The 22,677-nt window shown below is 39.2% G+C and overlaps 1 protein-coding gene across 1 annotated transcript in view; it reads left to right on the top strand.

Annotated features, from left to right (window-relative positions):
- The window catches only part of ZC3H4 (zinc finger CCCH-type containing 4), a 123,246-nt gene that overhangs the window by 7,829 nt on the left and 92,740 nt on the right, over positions 1 to 22,677 (top strand). Inside the window, exon 2 of the mRNA XM_053721821.1 lies at positions 6,299 to 6,509. Within this exon, the coding sequence (XP_053577796.1) occupies positions 6,299 to 6,509 (211 nt within the window). The remainder of the gene's footprint in view (positions 1 to 6,298; positions 6,510 to 22,677) is intronic.

Below are 22,677 nucleotides of genomic sequence, written 5' to 3'. Positions count from 1 at the left end.
ATCTTTCTGATTACAGTACTGTATTTTGATGGTACTATGTAGACAAATGTATACCTTTAGGTTGTACGTATAAGCTGTATTATTTTATATATATATATGTTGCATAAATGACAGAAAATGTAGTTTATACTTGGGGGGCCAAATTATCAAGCTCCGAATGGAGCTTGATGCCCCTGTTTCCGCTCAAGTCTTCAGGCTCGCCCGGAAACAGCAGTTAGGAAGCAGCGGTCTAAAGACCGCAGCTCCATAACTTGTCCGCCTGTTCTGAGGCTGCGGATATCAATCTGCCCGAACCTGTAAGATCGGGCTGATTGACACCCCCTGCTAGTGGCCGATTGGCTGCAAATCTGCAGGGGGTGGCATTGAACAAGGAGTTCACTTGAACTGCTTGTGTAATGATAAATGCCGACAGCGTATGCTGTCAGCATTTATCGATGTGCGGCAGACATGATACGATACATCGTATCATGTCCGTCCGCACTTAAATAAATCGGCCCCTTGGTCTCATCCGTTCTCTAATCTGTTCTGCTTTACAGACGCAAATATACAAATATTTCAAAATACAAACTATTACCAAATCTAAACCCTTTAGAGTTTTAATCAGTTTGTATAAAGGGTTTTGTGTGTATAGGGGTGTGTGTATGTGTTTGTGTATATATGTGTGTGTGTATATATATATTTATATATATCATTTTTTTATTTGTTTTTTACAATATCACAAGTAAACCGTTGAAGGGTCATCTGCCTGCTATGCATTATTATTTGTTTTAATCTTTTAAACCATTTTATTCAGATACCCCCACACTCTCTAGTTATAGTAGCCTGCTGTTTTGCTCTGAATCCATTTCCTGCTACATTAATGCCTGAAGCCTCACCCCTGCCAACGGACCTTTCACCTTCTCTTATGCTTCTTTTATAATCTAAATCCCTCCCCCACCCCTCTCTCCTTCCAAGCTGCAGTTTTTTTTTCTGGCACGTCACTGAAAAACAAGCTTCATAAAGCAACCAAAAAAAAATAAATCTATGATCTGATACAGCCTACAAAGTCCAATTTTATACCTAGTTGTATCTCCAGGCCTCACTGGATATACTTTTTTAAAATATATTTTTATGACAATTTTATTTTGAATCGTTTTGGTGTCACTCCAACCCCCTTGCCCCCCCCCCCCCTTGTTTATTTAGGAAGACGGAAAAAGCAGGAAGTCACTGCCTCTTAAAAACTCATATTTTTATGTCTGTGAATCAATGTGAGTATGTGATGTTACTCCAAAATAACTATCTTTCTCACCAACATATCTTTGTTAAATATTCACTTCTCTTTCACCTCCACCACGTGTGTTCTGAAACATCCATTGTACTAGAGCACATATAGAGTGGGATTTTGTATTCTACAACGTTGGGGCATTATGCATGTATTTGACAATTTTAAACATTTGAATTGTGAAAGGATACCATTTAATGCATAGATTCATGTAAATGTAATTGCTGCTTGCCCCTATTAACATAACAAAAGATTTTTATATTCTAAATATCTGTTAGTGTAATTAGACATTTTGCCACTGAAAGTAAATGATTTGTTAGAAGTTAACACATTATTTTTTAAAAGCCATACAAGGGTGTTTGCATACAATTAAGATTTGTGGAGCCATAGTTTCTTGGATTGTAGGATTTGAGAAGCCTTATTCTATAGATTAATGTCAGTACCCAAAACTCTTATAAATTTACATCTGGCTACTAAGTTTATATTTATTTTATATTATAGTGTTGGCACAGCTTTACTAGTCCCAATAACCAGGAAGTCTGTATCCTCTTTTTTTTTTTTTTTTTTTAAAACAATTATATATACACACACACACACACACACACACACACACACACATACACACACACACAATCTTTTCTGGTTCCTATATATCCGATTTGTCAGCTATTGTTATAGTCATATAAAATCCAAAAACATTTGAAATTTTGGCCAAACTTTTAAAAATCTTTTTCTTTTAGCACAGCAATTTGCAGTGCTCCACCCTGTTCCCAAATGGAAGTAGAGGGATACGTTTGGCATAATGTGATCACTTTTTTTTCCTGCCATTGCTTTTTGATCTTTATCGTTGAAATAGTACTTATTGTTTTAAATCACATTCACCAAGTTATTTTCGTTGCCTCCCTGCGTTCTGTCTTATAGGGTTATGGTCAAAATATGCTCCCATGTCATATTGACCATGACTTTTCTTAGTGTCTTAATGTTTTTTTGTTTTTTTCCCAAAATTAAAACATATATTTAAATTTACACATTCACAACTGTGGTTTAAAAGCCAGTCTGCGCACACCACCGACTGATATAAAGCTAAGCTGCTGCAGGGTGTGTCAGAAGTGCTGCTTTCCCCACCCCTACTTTTGTAAGAGTCTTAGTGTGCAGATCACACTACTGGTTACAATTCCCCGCCTTTTGTTGTGCAACTGTCTGTGCAGATAATGTAACGCATTTGCATTCTGTAACAATCTGGGGAGTGTTCTCGCACACAACTCAGTTGGGAGTTTAAAGCATTTTAAACAGTTTAAAAAGTCTCCGTCCTCATGTCGCCACCTCTTCCTCATGGCACATGACCTGAGTATGTACAAAAAAAAAGCAACTTGCTGATGAGACCTTTCAGGCCCAAATACTTCTGGTGAACAGTTGATGGACAACTGGTTTTATTCAGAGCACTGCAAAAAAAAGGGATTTGATTAAAGGGATATGGAAATCAGTTGTATTATGGGTATTATTTTTTTTCTACTAGTACATCAGAACCACTTGCAAGTGCCAGGTGACCAGGTACTAATTTGTAAATATACACTACCCCAGAGCAGATGAATGTCTCCACTGGTAAAGCCTCTGACTGTCCCTGACGTAGAGGACTTTATATTAATAAGATAGTGATCAACTGCAAGTTGTTTTTTTTTTTTACAGTACACCATAGTCATCTTTTTTATTTTCAATTTGTTTTGGCCGCACACACAACAAATTCAGTTTGCCGTTGTGAGCTGCCAGGTCACCAATTCATTCCTTTTTCCAACTCCAGTTCTCAAGTGTCCATAACAGGACAGACTTTATTATATCCATGCTTGGGACAGTCACTGGCTTATTTATTAGGTCTTGTACCATCCCTGGTCATTTAGATGTACCTGAGCACAATAAAACAATGTTACCTCTGATAGACTAGGTACGATACTGCGTATAACATATATTCATTTTCCGTAGGTATTTTGTTCAGGGCACAGACTGCAAAATGTACCCTTATAATAGAGGTGTAAAGGGCACCTTTTTCATGCCTTAAATCTCATATGCTCATACACAGGTGTTTACAGTTACATACACCTGCCTTATACACAACTGTATGGGTTATAAATGGATACGTATCTTATAGTTTAGTGTGTCTTTTTAGAAGTGTTTAGTAATAATGGTTTAAGAGGTATTCACGGTTAATCTTGGAAGGTTTGTATAATATATAATACTTCTTTACTAAGGATTCAATAGGCTATGATTTCTTTCTTTTGTTTTTTTTTTTAAATGTAGTTATGCTTGTCAATTTTATGAGGCCTTTAAATGGTATGAAACCGAAATTAAATTATAATCCATAAAATAGTATTGGATTAAGAATTTTTTTTTTGTGTGTGCTATAAACTGACGTGACCTAACAGGAAATGCATAATTATGCACAACTAATACTCAGTGATCAGTTTCTAGGCATCCCCAGCAGCTTTAATTGTTGGCAGGTACATGGCTTAACAAGCATAAAAACAAAAACTAGTTTTATCCAGGAGTATGGATGTTACAAAAAGAAAAAACAACATTTTATCATACCTACCATCCTAGATGCCAAAATATAACTTTAGTGTCCTTTTAACCCCTTAAAGGGACAGTCAACACCAGAATTTTTGTTGTTTTAAAAGATAGATAATCCCTTAATTACCCATTCCCCAGTTTTGCATAAGCAACACAGTTATAATAATACACGTTTTAGCTCTGTAATTACCTTGTATTTAAGCCTTAGCAGACTGCCCCCTTATTTCAGTTATTTTGACAGACTTGCATTTTAGCCAATCAGAGCTTTCTCCATGGTAAATTCACGTGCATGAGCTCAATGTTATCTATATAAAACACGTGAACTAATGCCCTATCAAAATGCATTTAGATTAGAGGCGGCCTTCAAGGTCTAAGAAATTAGTGTATGAACCTCCTAAATTTAGCTTTTAACTAAGAATACCAAGTGAACAAAGCACAATTGGTGATAAAAGTAAATTGGAAAGTTGTTTAAAATTACATGCCCTATTTGAAACATGTTGTTTTTGGACTTGACTGTCCCTTTAAGGACCAGCGGTGTACCCTGTATATTGCTGGCCTTTTTTGGGACTAGATTTTTTGTTTTTTTTATATAGCAGTGTCTTGCCACCAGCATTGAGACAGCGCTATTCCACAAAGCCTACTGGAGGGAGGTCATAATAGCGTCTATTGGAGGGAGGTCATAATATAGCCTCTGTAGCTAATTAGTTGGTTGTTGTTTTTTTTAAATAAAGATACATATTTTATTTTTTATTAAAATTATATATATTTTTCTAACGCAGCCCCTTGCTGGAGAATGTTGGACACACCTCAGTTTTGCCTCTATGGTATATATTGTTTTGTTGCAACCCTGGTGCTTAACGCCAGCAGACCACACTTTGTAAAGTTGTCATGTTGTTAACTATTCAGGTTAATCAATGGCCCAGTCATTGTGATTAATCTGTCTGTGGTCATGTACTGCTTGGGCTTTAAAATTGGGTTATTGGACATATGTGAAGCTATTTGTGTACTCACTGCTTTGGTAGATGTCCTAATCAGTAATAACCCAGTCTTGCTGCAGTGTAGCAGAACTTGATCCAAATATTTATACTGTAACTCACAGCCTCTCCGCTACTAAAGCATTCATGGTATTTGGTTAATTGGCTACCTTTTAAACAGCAGCTAGACCTTCCTATTGTATAACATTGCTGTTTTAGTTCAGTGTGTGTTATTTTAGAATATTGCGCAAGTTTTTTGTTCCAATGACTACTAATGCACTAATTTATTTATTCCCACAAGGTGATGTGCTTTATTTTCAAAGTAGGAGGATAGGGAATAAATTAATATGGCCTTTCCATTTTCTTTTCCACTCGAGCCCCACTGAAACATTCGTAAACCTCTGAAGGTTTCCTTAAATGGTATGGTAGCTAATTAAATATAGTTTCTAATAATCCAGATATTGTTTTGCATGGATGTTCTAATAACACTTGCTAGTAAAAACACTACTGACTAGCTGTTTGCAATGGAAGATTGCTCTACTGTCCTGATTGCATTCTAAAAGTATTAGCAAATTAGGATTTCCCAATAAAAACTAAAATAACTTTTTCCAACAATGGCTGATTAGCCGTGGTATGTCCTGAATTTTCTTGTAGCTACAAAAGTTTTAGCCTTTATGAAACTCCAGGTTAGGAACTGTGATCAGGTAACAGAAATAATATAACAAACATGATACTAATTGCTGTTTTGAGACTGCTTGCACTCCTCAGTGTGCAGAGACCTCTGCTGGATGGATACAACAATGTGCAAAATTACCTGAAAACATGCAGGTTTACTAATCTAGTACCAGGTAATTTTCTCTGTCACATCTCTAAATAGTAGGGGTAGATTCACTAGCAACCTCTTTAACTTTCACGCCCAATGTTGTTTTATGAAGCATACTCACTAAATAAATAAAGGGAGCTTGAAATTGCTTGGCCCTTCCTGCGTTCTTAGCTATTTATGTCCTAATTTGCCTCATCTCAATTGTTGTGTTTTATTTATAGTTGTTGGTTTTCATTTATTATTATTATCGGTTATTTGTAGAGCGCCAACAGATTCATTAAACCAACAGATTAACAACTGGGGAAAAAAAAAACACTTTTGGAAGTAAATATTATCTTGGAGGTGGGAGTGGTTCTATGAAAGTCTTGCAGAAGGCTCATACGACAAATAAGATGGTGTAAGAAACAAAAAAGCAATAAATGTCGTCAGGGCTTGACAAATCCTGGAGTCAGGGAGCTATGGTTCATAGAATTTTAATGTTGGCTACTTCCTAAATCTCTACGTATATATTCTTGTCTGACTTTTTTTAAAATCCCTATGTCAATCCCTGGATGTAATGGGATATGTCTAAGTAATGGTACTTTGAGCTGATCGTTCACTATCTGATCACACTGTTGTTGTGGGGTGCATTGCTAATTTTCTCTCCCATCTAAATTCACATTATTTTTCTTTCTACAGGGAGGATGGTGAGCTGGAAGAGGGGGAGCTTGAGGACGACGGAGGCGAGGAACCACCTCACGAAGTCCCTGAGGCCCCAGCCCCACAAGAGAAAACTGAGAAGCACAACAGTGATACTGATGATGAGAAAGCTTACCGTAAGCTGAAAAGAAAGCGGAGGAAGGAGAAAGAGAAAAAGAGAGCGAAGAAGAAGAGAAAATCCAAACACAAGGTACCCTAAGAGCAGTTTTTGTAATCTTACAGTCCAGAGTGTGGGTAGTGAACTTCTGTCTTTAGGTCTCAAAACTTTGTGTTATTTGTATATAGAAGAATAACATGTGTGTGCTTTATTATTGTTCTATATCAAATGGCACTCTTCACTTTTTAAGCTTCAGATTGTTACCTGACTGACTTCACCCCATGGTGTCTGCTGCTGACTCAGAATTCCCATTAAAGACTCTCATCATTTTACTGAGACCTTTGTAGTCATGCAGTGCTTTGTGTGTCAGCTGTCATGATGATACCATAGCAGTCACGTGCCACTGTTTGCCTGGCATCTCTCTCAAAGTTAAAGGGATACTAAACCCAAATGGTTTATTTCATGATTCAGATAGAGCATGCAATTTTAAGCAACTTTCTAATATACTCCTATTATAAATTTTTCTTTGTTCTCTTGCTATTTTTATTTGAAAAATAAGTCATCTAAGGAGCCAGCCAATTTTTGGTTCAGACCCTGGACAGCATTTTTCCACCAGTCAGCAAGAACAACCCAGGTTGTGGACCAAAAATGGGCCGGCTTCTAAACTTACATTCTTGCTTTTCAAATAAAGATTGCAAGAGTATGAAGAAAAATTGATAATAGGAGTAAATTAGAAAGTTGCTTTAAATTGCATGATCTATCTGAATCATGAAATATAAAATTTTGGTTCAGTGTCCCTTTAAATTTAATGCTAATAAAAGCAAAAATGTTTGTGTGTGTGTGTATATCTATACCTATATATTAAACAGGCTGTACACTCACTACTTTACATTGTAGCAAAGTGTCATTTCTTCAGTGTTGTCATGATAAGATATAATAAAATATTTACAAAAATGTGAGGGGTGTACTCACTTTTGTGGGATACTGTGTGTGTATATATACAGTCGTATGCAAAAGTTTAGGCACCCCTGACAATTTCCATGATTTTCATTTATAAATAATTGGGTGTTTGGATCAGCAGTTTCATTTTGATCTATCAAATAACTGAAGGACACAGTAATATTTCAGTAGTGAAATGAGGTTTATTGGATTAACAGAAAATGTGCAATATGCATCAAAACGAAATTACAGGTGCATAAATTTGGGCACCCCAACAGAAATATTGCATCAATATTTAGTAGAGCCTCCTTTAGCAGAAATAACAGCCTCTAGACGCTTCCTATAGCCTGTAATGAGTGTCTGGATTCTGGAGGAAGGTATTTTGGACCTTTCCTCCTTGCAAAACATCTCCAGTTCAGTTAGGTTTGATGGTTGCCGAGCATGGACAGCCTGCTTCAAATCACCCCACAGATTTTCAATGATATTCAGGCCTGGGGACTAGGATGGTCATTCCAGAACATTGTACTTGTTCCTCTGCATAAATGCCAGAGTAGATTTTGAGCAGTGTTTTGGGTCGTTGTCTTGTTGAAATATCCAGTCCCGGCGTAACTTCAACTTTGTGACTGATTCCTCAACATTATTCCCAAGTATCTGCTGATATTGAGTGGAATCCATGCGACCCTCAACTTGATTCCAAGTACCGGCACTGGCCACACAGCCCCACAGCGTGATGGAACATCTACCAAGTTTTACTGTGGGTAGCAAGTGTTTGTCTTGGAGCGCTGTGTTCTTTTGCCGCCATGCATAACGCCCCTTGTTATGACCAAATAACTCAATCTTTGTGTTTCATCAGTCCACAGCACCTTCTTCCAAAATGTTTGCATACCTCAAGCAACTCTGTTTGTGGCCTGTGTGCAGAAAAGGCTTCTTCCGCATCACTCTCCCATACAGCTTCTCATTGTGCAAAGTGCGCTGAATTGTTGAACGATGCACAGTGACACCATCTGCAGCAAGATGATGTTGTAGGTCTTTGGAGGTGGTCTGTGGGCTGTTTATGACCGTTCTTACCATCCTTTTTCCTTTGCCTCTCCGATATTTTGGATTGAGGTTTTCAAATTGTTGCACTATTGGTTTGTTCTTGTGTTCCCTCTCTTTATATTCAACACTGTGTGCTGCTAAGAGGAGGTTTCAGAACAGACCTGGAAGGAAGGAGGAGAACTTCTACCATACTGAGGTGGCATTGAAGCGGATTCTAGAATTGCTACGGGACAGATTTCCTTAAAGGGACGCAATACTTACCTCATAGGATTGAGGTTGCTTTTAGTAAGTGGGCACTTTTACTTGTGTATGGATAACATATGAATAGATCCTACGCTTAACATTTGGTAACCCAGTTTTTTGTATTTGATTCACACTTGGACTGCTGATTTTATGAACTAACTGACTAATTTCTAGTACTTGGAAAAAGAAAATATACTGTGAAAAAAAACACCACTCTGAAAAGAGTATATATTGACATTGATCCATTAAGGATTGTGGTGTGCACGTTTTCACTTTGATGTGATCTGATTTTGATTTGTTTAAGCTTTAGACTTGTCAAGTATTGTGTGATTTAGCCACACTGTATATCCTCTGTTATATAGATATATAATCTTCCACATGAATAGTGCGCCTTGATACCATCCTTCTCACTCATCTTTTTTAATAATTAGAAATAGGACACTGTTAGGTGGGGACCTTTCTTTTGTCCATATTTCAGGTATTAGGCAGCTGGTTCATATTTTAGGCCTTGGGGCTATACACTTAGCGCTGATTTGCTCTTTCCTCTTTTTACATATGTATATGTGTGTGTGTATGTGTGTATATATATATATATATATATATATATATATACACATATATATATATATATATATATACATACTGTATGTGTGTGTGTGTGTATATATATATATATATAAGCAAGTAATGCAAATGGCTTGATAAATGTCTTTTATTAAACATGTACAGTGTGACATGGTAAAAGCCCACATAAAGGACAAGTAAATACAGTAGATTTGCATAATAAACAAATACATGATAAAAAAGACAATGCAATAGCCCTTAGTCTGAACTTCAAATGAGTAGCAGATTTTTTTCTGACAAATTTCATTTGTCTATTTCCACTCCTCCTTTATCATGTGACAACCATCAGCCAATCACAAATGCATATACGTATATATTGTGTGAATTCTTGCACATGCTCAGTAGGAGCTGGTGACTCAAAAAGTGTAAATATAAAAATACTGTGCACATTTTGTTAATGGAAGCAAATTGGAAAATTGTTTAAAATTGCTGCTCTATTTGAATCATGAAAGTTTCGTTTTGACTTGAATGTCCCTTTAAAAAGCACCTTCAGGAGCAGTGGCCATGATCGGTCGCAGATTCAGAGGCTCCTTACAAAATATTGGTAATAAGCCTAATATCTGAACTTCAGACAGCCATCGATATTGATTGACTCCTGTATCTACCTTTGCAAACTATCAATATATCGATCTGAGTCAATTCTATGAAGCTTGCATAGTCTAAAACTCCAAAAGCTGTATTGCATGTGATATCAGAAGGAGGCCTCCCTAAACCATCTACTGTGAACCCCCCCCCGGGTTCCCTGAGTAAAACAGGAACACTACTACTGATCAACGATGGAGGAATACTACGCAACTCTCTTTACCCTACTGGCAGAACTCAAGCATAAGGCAGAGAGGGGATTTAATGATCTCAGGGATGTCATTAAAAATGGCTGCATAGAGGAAGAAGTTGAAAATGTCACCCTCCAGGAGACTGACACAATGGCGCCTTTAACAGAACTACCGGACACAAATCATACCCCAGCACCGCACCTGGAGACTGGGTCCTACTCAAGTTGAAAAACAGACATCGCCATTACAGAGGAACTTACCCGGATTAGTATACTTGCTTCAGCTGACACAGTGACTCCCAGCGTGAAGTAAATGTATATTTACTTTACACATACGGCCCTCGGTTGCGGGAGTGTGGCCGGCTACCGCGGCGTGGCCTTGAAGCTTACCAACAACCTTTACTCACTTGGGGAAAATATCTTGCCGGAGTGGAGAAAATATTGCCCCCCGGTCGCTTTGAAAAAACCTGCTTATCCTTCTGTGCAGGCATACTCCGTTGGCGACCTGGAGGGTCTCAGATACACACCAGTATAGAATAGCTAAGAACCGCTCCGGCATGGGCTAAAAAGGAGAACTCAGTCACAGCAACAGATAGGCCTGCACTATGTTGGACACATACGCTCCACTGACTGAAGGACCCTTTCTATTCACTCGAAAGGACAAAGACCAGTCACATACATTAACAGTATTTAATATCCTCTTTGTGTTGCCTTATTGAATTGGAGTGGGTTGACTACATATGGCTAAGGTTCTTTTTGAGTCGAGCAGTTGGTCATCTTAATGAGAGCCACCTGTCCTGCTAGCTTGGATCCGACTGCTCTACATAATGTCTAGTTCGTTACTCTGGATGTACCTAAAAAAATAAAAATATTTTTTTTAAAATATCAGACTACTTTTATATATCTATATCTTCACAAGCTATTAGATTGTAGCATAGCTCCCTCGCCATACACGTAGCTCTATTATAAGCCACAGTTTCTGGTTCACAATGCAATCCCATTAGCTACTCATCTATACTCATGGGATTTCATTACCATTGGAATTAGTTGGCAATCCCACCTGTAAGGAATACTTTGCAAGCTTTACTATATTCATGACTCTAGATAATTGTATCTGTTTCACACAAGTCATTCCCAGGACAAACCACCTACTCCTATTGTTAAGCCCCTCTCCTCCCTTTCCTGCCGGTCCTCTTTGCCTATGGGTCATACTCCTACTCCCTTTACCCACATCGACTATATGTGGCACCTCCCCAAGAGGGTGGCACATACAGAAGTCCTCTATCCTCAACCAGAGGAAGGTTTTATGGGAACTCTTCGAAAGAGCATAGAAGGCCCTGAAATAATACTGCTGAAACGCTTACCTTTATATGAGTATATGCACTTTACGCCCGCCATACATATTAAATTGCACACTGCAGAGGTTACCTTCTTAGCAAAAGACATATATTCATCAGACACTAGTTCCCAATACATACAGTATGTCCCCCCTTTCCTAGATGTTAAAAGGAGACTCCCAATCAGAAACCCAAACGGGACCCCTTCTATAACACAGCCCCTTTTACTCATATCTTAGCCACACAAAATGCAGATGTTCAAATTGACCATAGCGAGCAAATTAGGGAATCAACATCCATGACATACACACTTCAAGTGTTTTTCTCATCAAATAGATCACCCTACGCAGTTGTCACCTACCATATCCTAGACTATATTTGCTAGTATTCTCCTAGGAAGCATATAGCTCTGAGATAACCATTACCAACAGGTCTACCTACATACTGATATGGTTTATATAAGCTAACGCTGAAGAACTTATTATGCCTCTATTTATATGAAAAGGCTCATTGTATAACTCAGATATCCTCCTGTACATGCAGTTTTATTGAATGCTATCCTTTCTATTCCTACACTTACATTTCAGAGGTTCCAAAAGTAACCATTATCATTAGCTGTCCTCCCCCAATGTGCCATTCTCATTTCCAGGGGCCCCTGAGTGGCTCTAGATAGTTTAAGAGGAATTTATATAGTTTATTAAAAATGGTTTCAGTGCTCACTAATTGATAATATCATTGAATCTTAGATTACTTGAAGTTTAGGATTTATTTTCTTTTTTTTTCTTTATGATTTAGTGCTTGGTAAAGTTCAACTTGTGAATAGTGCAACAGTCTTTAATTTTTAATGACACAGTGAGTCCACGGATCATCATCATTTACTGTTGGGAATATCACTCCTGGCCAGCAGGAGGAGGCAAAGAGCACCATTTCCCTTCCCACAACCCTCAGTCATTCTCTTTGCCTCTAGTACAAGGAAGAGTTGAAGTACTGAGGTGTCCTGATTAAGATTCTTCTGTCTAGATTTTTTTTATTTTGAAGTCTGGGCAAGTTTGCTCTGGCCTCCCATCACATCTTGGTATAGCTGTACTCCACGTTAGTCTCTTCAGCAGGGCTGAAGGTGGCTTTAAAGCAGTTAGGAACTTGTAAAGTGGGCTTTGCTGCGTTTCCTAACATGTTGCTGCCCTGGTATAGAAAGCCCAAGTAAGCTTACTCTGTCTTTCTTTTTACACAGGTCTTTGTGAGGAGCGGCATCCTCTCAAACTTTGTGAGTCGCCTGACTGCTGAACGACTAGAATGCAGGTAAGTGCCTTTTATCTTCTAAAAGTTGGGAGATTGTGCACTTTATATATTCTGCAACTCTGATTGGGACATTATATTACCCTAGTTGGGTATCTTTAGACAGAATGCAGGCACTTATAGTGACTTTGAGAGACAGTCTGTTTCTCCTTCAGTGACTGAAGAGGTTAATCAGTGTGTTGGGTGTTTTTTCCCTTAAATTGTTTATTTTTATGTAAAAATGAATGACATGTATGTTTATGACATTGCCTAGTTAGTGGGAGGTTTTTTCCTTAGCGGCTGGCAGCGCGGGCTTTATTAAGCACTGCATACTCGCAGTCCGTTTTGCCTCTCCCTCATGTATCTTCCGTTTCCTAGGGGAGCGGTGGTGGCTAGGTAGTCTGTCCATTGAGAGGAGGAGTAAACTATGGTACGCCGTTTTTTCTCTCTCTGAACTGGGTATGTCGCTCTCTCTTGAATTTTAGGCGTCATGTTGTTTTAGCCTTTTATTTCTCCTCAGAGAGGTAGTGGAAGCGCCATTTTTTCTGCGCTCGGTTCCTGGTCACGTGACTCCGCCTCCATTCTCTGAGATCGGAGCAGTGAGGATTTCTATCTGCGTGTACTACGCATCAGTAATACATATCAACATATAGTTTTTAAGGTTTCCTTTTATCTAGGGGATTCAGTACCAGATTTAGAGATCTGAGGAATCCTGCAGTTTTCAATTCTGTCTCCTAAACGCTTAAAGGGCCATAATACCCAAATGTTTAGTGATGCAGCATAGCTGTAAAAAGCTGATTAGAAAATATCACCTGAACATCTCTATGTAAAAAAGAAAGATATTTTACCTCAAAAGTTCCTCAGTAGCCACCTCCCATTGTAAAGGATTTCTAAGCAGCATATTAGTATGTCTGTCCCGGGACAACTGAAAGGATGAGCTTTGTGCACTCTCATATTATTTCACCAATCAGGTAAAGGAAACTTACTATGAAATCTCATGAGAGTTAAGTCAAATCTCATGAGATCACAGTAAGAGTTCATGACCTCAGCACTGCTGATGCTGATTGGCTGCTGTTCATTTCTTTTTTTTACCTGCAGCTGGGAGCAGCTGAGAATAACTTTTTACACAGAACTTACTCTGGTGAGCTGAGGAAATTGTGAGGTAAAATATCTTCCTTTTTTACATAGAGATGCTCAGGTGATATTTTCCTGTCGGCTTTTTACAGTTATACTGCATCAGTTTCAAGTGATTTAGCATATGAGTATTATGTCCCTTTAAGGGACAGTTTTTTAGTATATCAGTACTTTATGTCATTACATATGTTATGGACAGTTTTGTTTAAGACCCTTAAAGTGACAGTTTTGTGTTTTTTAGGAGAACCCTTAGTAATTGTTATAAGCATAGTATAGATAGTATGCTTGTATATATGTTTATATATGCTTCTTTGTACTATAAGCATACTATTCTGTACCATAGGCAGCTTCTTATATAGATTCTGCTTAGTCTTTGACATTTTATTTTTTAAAGTGACAAGACAAGTTTTATTGTTTTCTTTTGGTATGTTTTTTGGGTCGGAGTTTGGCTGCTCCTACGGACACATCTGCCTTAAACTACATTTTAGAGTTTTTTTATAAAAATTTTATAGGGAACTTTTTCTGAGCCCTATGTCTCTCAGGATGATACTGTCTAGGCGATGCCGCAGTTTCTCCTTATTGTCCCAAGCCTCTATGGAGTCGCATGTAGTGCCCTTCGATTCCTCTTAGTCTCCTGTAGGAGTGTATTTGCATACAGAATTACAGCTCTGATATCCTCTGCAGTATCTGCGGCTGGTCTGTTTCTCCTTGTTTTCAGGAAGAATGCAAGAGGACATTTAATGTTTCAGATAATAGGTTTTCTGCTCCACATGCTGCTACACAGGTTCACCTTCTAAGCTGAGGGGGATTGCCGGTAGTTTCTGAAGGCAAATTCTCAGATTTGGACAGTTTAATTACTTCATCTGATACTGAAGTAGTATCCTTCAGATGTATGCGTCAACACCTCTTATAAAGTTATAGGAGGTTTTAGCTACTTGGACGATACGGACCCACCTGTCGTCAACCTTTGAAGGATTGTAAACTTTATCAGTTCTATTTCCTTCCCTGAGGAAGTGTTCTTGATGTGCTATGGGAAATTTCTCAGAATAGGAGAAGTAGGGGATATCCTTTCCCTGTTTTCCATCCTTTAAAGGAATCTCCTGTCGCTGTCTCCTTTATAATGCACAATGTCTTTAGTAGGACTTCCTACTTTAGCTATGAGAACTTTGATCCATGTTGAGTTAGCTAGCTCTTTTTGGATCTATGGTTAAGAAGCTGGAACAATGCCTTGTCTCTTAGACTGACTGTACCAGCCGCTGTTTTTTTTTACCAAAATCTTGGTGGGCAGGGAGCCTACCTGTGGCCTTGGGGTACAGCTTAGACTTTATAGTAATGCAGTTGCAGAGTTAATATTTTAGGTTTCCTCTAATCTACGCTTCTGGCGTTTTCTTTTAGCATATTCGACCATAATTTTCCCCTGTCCTTGGTGGGAAAGATGAGATGCTCTGTTGTGGCTTAGTGGCTAGCTCACTGGGATTACAAGCAGAAGGTCCAGGGTTCAAATCCACCTTCGAGTGCTGGTTGTAAGACTTTCCCTGAATAGGTTAAGGACCTATTGGGGAGTGCTAATTCCACTTCCAGTATGGGAACAGGTTCTAGATTTTTACATAGTATCTTTTCTCCTTGGTCATGAGGGCCTGTTCAGAACAAACTTAGAATTTATAGTTTCTTTGAACGGAATCCTCTCAAGTTTCTGAAAAGGATTTTGGGTCTAAGGATGTTTTTTCAGGACAATATATGGTTCAGGTGTCTTCTGTCCTTGAACAATCGCTATTCAGAGTTTCCCATGGATGGGATTGAATCTGTGATAGAATCCCCCTATTTCATCTACAAGGGTGATGAATGGACCATTGTTTTATTACTGCAGCAGGTCTATGTGGCTTAGTGGTTAGCTTGTCTGTCTAGCAAGCTGAAGACCTTGAGTTTGAATCAAGCTGCGGCTACTTGCTTTTAACCCACTTCCGTCAGATCTTCGAAAGCTTAAGTTGGCCAGGTCTGGTCATTACGTGGATGGGAGACCACCTGCGTTCGTCGGAGGATGAGGTCTCATAGTGGTCAAATTTTTAAGGAATTTTTCCTTTTCCTCTCTCTGCATTCCTATGTCCAGCCAATAGCAAGCTCCTTTGCTGAAGTGGGATTATTTTCCCTTGGTTGTTTCCAAATAGGAACATCTCTCGGATCTATCTCAGAGAATGGATTTTGTTTTGTTCGACTATAGTCTCCTTCCTGTAGTGGTTTTTCATGATTTTCTGTCTCAGGGCGTGTGCTTCAGGAAGACATCCCTAGGTAAGGTGACCATGGGCATCAACCTGCTGTCTGATAAGCAGCCTGGGTTTAGTTAAGAGTCTGCTCTTCCCTTTAACATCGGGGAGTGGAGAGCGAGATTTCAAGCCTCTGATGGCTGGGTGTAGTTCCAGTCGGACAATATCATATCAATGGTTATCTCAACCATTAGGAAGGAACTTGTTGTTCTTTTAACATGCTGGAGGCGGGGCTGGTTTGGTGGGCGGATGCGTACTCTGGCTTTCTGTCATCCTCTTGCCAGGGGGAGGACATTCTGTCTGTCGTCCTCTTGTCAGGGGACATTAAGCCTGATGAAACAGCCACTGGTTGGCTGAGAAACACGTTGCTAACTATTTTAATTTTTTAAATAAAGTTATCACTTACCACTTGCTGCCTGTTTATTTATTATCTACACTCCTGATTCGCCTTTGGACGACAGAGTTCCTGAATTGCTGGAGAATAAGTCTACTGGGTGACCATATTGATCCCAGCTTGCCTCTGCAGCACCAAGGGACGTACCCCACCAAATGTGAGTGAATATCATACACTCTTATCTACTGTGTATTTACAGTACTAGGCCATATAGGCACCTTTTTGTGCTTTATATTGTCCTCTACAGATCACAGCTCTTTGTCCGGAGGCCAGTCTTCTGGGTGACTGTCTTTGATCCCAGACTGCTCTTTCTACACCATTAGGGGTGTTACATTACATGTGAGTGAAATCATTATCTATACTTATTGATTATATCCTGCAATATTGGGCCATGTGGTGCTTCTGTCCTTCTCTATTCACTACAGATCACTGATCCTGGATCGCGGCCTTGATCCTCTACAGCTGCCTTTTGTACCTATTCCACTCACCCACTTCAATATTACCCATAAGCTACTTATGGACATTTTTGTACTTTTATTTTCATCGTATGTTGGTAGTACATATTTGCTCACTGAGTCTACTTTATGATATATTATTGTTAACTCATTTAAAAACATCTGTCAATATTGTATGTCTATTAATACGGTGTTATTTATCATTACTGTCACTGATTCTAACCCATTTATTTCCATTTATTTAGTTTGATTTTCGATTGTATTTATTATTCTATATAACAAGGGCGCCCCCTATCTGTATTTTATATGGTAAAATAACAATGAGTTCCTTCCTAATGGTTGAGATAAACCATTGATATGATATTGTACGACTGGAACTACACCAACAACTCTGAGGCCTTGCCATCAGAGGCTTGAAATCTCGCTCTCCACTTCCCGGAAGCGTGTAGGAGAGACACGCGTAGTATACAACCAGTTCCTCAGGAATTGGAATTATGATCAGTCAGATGTTTCATCTCAGTAGTGTTTTCCAATCCAGGGGTGTTCTCTAGGTAGACCCTTTGATTGGGGAAGCTCTGGAATTGGCTCATTTTGATTGTCAGAGTTCCTAGTTCGGTTCATGGTCAAGTGATACGTTGACCGCCCTGTTAGATGCCCTGGTGTTTTCTTTTATTCTCCTTTCACGAATACTGAAAATGCAGTCTCTCCTCTTTAGAGTCTGCCTCTGAGGAAGGACTTTCTGATCCAGAATCCTTCCTTCATCTTAATTTCGTTGCTGCAGCTTGGAGATTAGACATTTAGTTTTGCCTTAACGCAGTTTTTTTTTTCTTCGTTGGTCATTTAGATCATGACTCAGAAGAGATTTCCATAGGTTATGGCGTACATATCTATTTGTGGAAAATCCAAGTTCCTTTTGAGGTATAGTCTGGATCCTAGAAATTTTATCCTTCTACAAGAAGGTCTGGAGAAGGGTTTGTTAGTCAATTTCCATGAAGGGTTTGATTTTCTTCAAACCAGTTGTGGTAACCTGATGGTCATCTTAACTGTCTAGCCAGAGGATAGCCACAGTTTGAAGCCAGCTACAGCTACTTGCACCTTCTTTTGTTTTCGCAAGCCTATCTTTAATTTTGCTAAGCGTCTGGCGAACGTGCCAGGTGTGAAATCTCTTGTCCGACCCTGGTTAGTATCAGGTCTGTGTTAAGTCTGTTGTTCCACCTTGGAGTCTTAACTTTGTTCTTAAGATTTTACAACGGGCTCTGTTTGAGCCTATGCATTCCATTCATATTAAGTTATTTCTGGGAATTCTTTCTGCTCGAAGAGTCTCTGAACTCTCGGTTCTGCTGTGTGATTCTCCTTATCTTATATTCAACAGATAACACAGTTCCCTGTACCAAGTTTGGTTTTCTTCCTAAGGTTGTTTCAGACAGGTATATTATCTGGAATTTGTTGTTCCATCTCTATGTCCTAATCCTCCTTCTCATACGGAATATTTATTTCACGACTGGGACATTGAAGCTTGCAAAACAACTTAAGAGCACGCACAAAGGCCTTTTCGTCAGTCTTCCGCTTTGTTTTTCCAGACTAGAACTGGCTGTGGCTCAACACACAAGTAAACAGAGTAGTAAGCACAGAATGCTTCTCAGACCTTTAATTTAAATGTGAGGGTTAGTAGGCTTCTGCCACTTCTCCTTTCTCTGGTTGAGAAGTATTATTCGTTTGGCCTATGAGATTGCTGGATAGCAGCCTCCTGAGAGAATCACAGCTCAATCCACGAAAGCTGTTTCTTCTTCATTTCAAAAATAAAGCTTCTGTGGATCAGGATTGCACGGCTGCAACTTAGTCATTTTTGCATACTTTTTCCAAATTCTATCAATTTTGTTTCTTTTACGTCGGCTGAGGCTTCTTTTGGGAGAAAGGTTGTTCAAGCTGTGGTGCCTTCTGTTTAGGTTGCCTGTCTTGCCCCTCCCTTATTATCTGTGTACTCTAGCTTGGGTATTGATTCCCAACAGTAATTGATGATGATTCGTGGAGTCACCGTGTCATTAGAAAGAAAACAAAATTTATGCTTACCTGATAAATGTATTTATTTCTTGACACAGTGAGTCCATGGCCCGCCCTGTTATTGAGACAGTTTTTTGTTATATAAACCTCAGGCACCTCTGTACCTTGTGTTGTTTCCTTTCTCTCCTTTTCCTTCGGTCGAATGACTGGGGGTTGTGGGAAGGGAAGTGATACTTAACAGCTTTGCTGTGGTGCTCTTTGCCTCCTCCTGCTGGCCAGCAGTGATATTCCCAACAGTAATTGATGATGATCCGTGCACTCACCGTGTCAAGAAATAAATACATTTATCAGGTAAGCATAAATGTGTTTTTTTTTTTTTTTTTTGTACCATGCATTTTTGGAGCTGAATGTATATTTGTTGTTGTACATTCTTAAAACCTCAATAAAACCATTTAAATAAAATTAAAAAAGCACCTTCGGTGAACAAAGTCTACAGTTGCAGACATGTTTTGAGCTTAGCAAGTTCTTGTTCACGGAGTGTAAAGGTGTTTGGCAATATAAGTTTACAAGTATCTTTTTTTGATGGCTCTGGGAATATACAGCAGTGTCACTATCTTGTACATGAAAAAATAAAAATTTCTTCTTAAATGGAGAGAGTCCACAGCTGCATTTATTACTTTTGGGAATTAAGAACCTGGCCAGGAGGAGGCAGAGACACCCTAGCCAAAGGCTTAAATTCTCCTCCAACTTCCCTCATCCCCCAGTCATTCTTTACCTTTCGTCCCAGGAGTTTGGCAGAGAAGTGTCAGAAGTTTGTTTTTTGTCTCTTATGGAGGGTTGTACTCTTAGACATGGGACGGGAGTTTTAAGTAATCCTGTCAGTGTCTCAGTGAGGGCCTGGATGAAAGGGCCTGGATGAGTCCGGAGATGCAGGAAGAGTCTCTGGTTAGTATCAGGTCTGTGTTAAGTCTGTTGTTCCACCTTGGAGTCTTAACTTTGTTCTTAAGATTTTACAACGGGCTCTGTTTGAGCCTATGCATTCCATTCATATTAAGTTATTTCTGGGAATTCTTTCTGCTCGAAGAGTCTCTGAACTCTCGGTTCTGCTGTGTGATTCTCCTTATCTTATATGCAACAGATAACACAGTTCCCTGTACCAAGTTTGGTTTTCTTCCTAAGGTTGTTTCAGACAGGTATATTATCTGGAATTTGTTGTTCCATCTCTATGTCCTAATCCTCCTTCTCATACGGAATATTTATTTCACGACTGGGACATTGTGCGTGCTCTTAAGTTGTTTTGCAAGCTTCAAAGGCCTTTTCGTCAGTCTTCCGCTTTGTTTTTCCAGACTAGAACTGGCTGTGGCTCAACACACAAGTAAACAGATTAGTAAGCACAGAATGCTTCTCAGACCTTTAATTTAAATGTGAGGGTTAGTAGGCTTCTGCCACTTCTCCTTTCTCTGGTTGAGAAGTATTATTCGTTTGGCCTATGAGATTGCTGGATAGCAGCCTCCTGAGAGAATCACAGCTCAATCCACGAAAGCTGTTTCTTCTTCATTTCAAAAATAAAGCTTCTGTGGATCAGGATTGCACGGCTGCAACTTAGTCATTTTTGCATACTTTTTCCAAATTCTATCAATTTTGTTTCTTTTACGTCGGCTGAGGCTTCTTTTGGGAGAAAGGTTGTTCAAGCTGTGGTGCCTTCTGTTTAGGTTGCCTGTCTTGCCCCTCCCTTATTATCTGTGTACTCTAGCTTGGGTATTGATTCCCAACAGTAATTGATGATGATTCGTGGAGTCACCGTGTCATTAGAAAGAAAACAAAATTTATGCTTACCTGATAAATGTATTTATTTCTTGACACAGTGAGTCCATGGCCCGCCCTGTTATTGAGACAGTTTTCTTCTGTTAAGTGTGATCAGTCCACGGGTCATCATTACTTCTGGGATATTAACTCCTCCCCAACAGGAAGTGCAAGAGGATTCACCCAGCAGAGCTGCATATAGCTCCTCCCCTCTACGTCACTCCCAGTCATTCTCTTGCACCCAACGACTAGATAGGAGGTGTGAGAGGGCTATGGTGATTATACTTAGTTTTATATCTTCAATCAAAAGTTTGTTATTTTAAAATAGCACCGGAGTGTGTTATTATCTCTCTGGCAGAGTTTGAAGAAGAATCTACCAGAGTTTTTGTTATGATTTTAGCCGGAGTAGTTAAGATCATATTGCTGTTTCTCGGCCATCTGAGGAGAGGTAAACTTCAGATCAGGGGACAGCGGGCAGATGAATCTGCATAGAGGTATGTAGCAGTTTTTATTTTCTGACAATGGAATTGATGAGAAAATCCTGCCATACCGATATAATGTCATGTATGTATACTTTACACTTCAGTATTCTGGGGAATGGTACTTCACTAGAATTACACTGTAAGAAGTACATTAAGCTGTTTAATAACTAGAAATTATGTTTAACGTTTTTGCTGGAATGTAAAATCGTTTTCATTTGCTGAGGTACTGAGTGAATAAATGTTTGGGCACCATTTTTCCACTTGGCAGTTGCTTAATCTTTTTCTGACAGTTTCTGTTCTCTCTCACTGCTGTGTGTGAGGGGGAAGGGCCGTTTTTTGGCGCCTTTTCTATGCTTCAGTTATTTCAGTCAGCAGCTCATTGTATTTCCTGCATGATCCGGTTCATCTCTACAGAACTCAGGGGTCTTCAAACTTATTTTGAGGGAGGTAATTTCTCTCAGCAGAGCTGTGAGAATTATAGTTGACTATGATAAAAAACGTTTATTCTGTAATTGTTTCCTGCTTTCAGAATTTGTTATCTTTGCTATTGGGATTAAACCTTTGCTAAAGTTGTGTTGTTTACAAGGATTGAGGCTATAACTGTTTCAATTTATTAATTTTCAACTGTCATAGATTTTCTGTGCTTCTTAAAGGCACAGTACGTTTTTAATATTATTCTAATTGAATTGTATTCTAAGTTGCAAGTTTATTTGCTAGTGTGTTAAACATGTCTGATTCAGAGGAAGATACCTGTGTCATTTGTTGCAATGCCAAAGTGGAGCCCAATAGAAATGTATGTACTAACTGTATTGATGCTACTTTAAATAAAAGTCAATCTGTACAAATTGAACAAATTTCACCAAACAACGAGGGGAGAGTTATGCCGACTAACTCGCCTCACGTGCCAGTACCTGCATCTCCCGCTCGGGAGGTGCGTGATATTGTAGCGCCGAGTACATCTGGCCGGCCATTACAAATCACATTACAGGATATGGCTTCTGTTATGACTGAAGTTTTGGCTAAATTACCAGAACTAAGAGGTAAGCGTGATCACTCTGGGGTGAGAACAGAGTGCGCTGATAATATTAGGGCCATGTCAGATACTGCGTCACAGGTTGCAGAACATGAGGACGGAGAACTTCATTCTGTGGGTGACGGTTCTGATCCAAACAGACTGGATTCAGATATTTCAAATTTTAAATTTAAACTGGAAAACCTCCGTGTATTACTAGGGGAGGTGTTAGCGGCTCTGAATGATTGTAACACAGTTGCAATACCAGAGAAAATGTGTAGGTTGGATAAATATTTTGCGGTACCGACGAGTACTGAGGTTTTTCCTATACCTAAGAGAATTACTGAAATTGTTTCTAAGGAGTGGGATAGACCCGGTGTGCCGTTCTCACCCCCTCCGATATTTAGAAAAATGTTTCCAATAGACGCCACCACACGGGACTTATGGCAAGCGGTCCCTAAGGTAGAGGGAGCAGTTTCTACTTTAGCTAA

The sequence above is a fragment of the Bombina bombina genome, chromosome 7 (genome assembly GCF_027579735.1).
Source record: "Bombina bombina isolate aBomBom1 chromosome 7, aBomBom1.pri, whole genome shotgun sequence".
NCBI lineage: Eukaryota > Metazoa > Chordata > Amphibia > Anura > Bombinatoridae > Bombina > Bombina bombina.
Note: the sequence above shows the minus strand (reverse complement) of the source record. Positions and strands in the feature narration are given on the sequence as shown.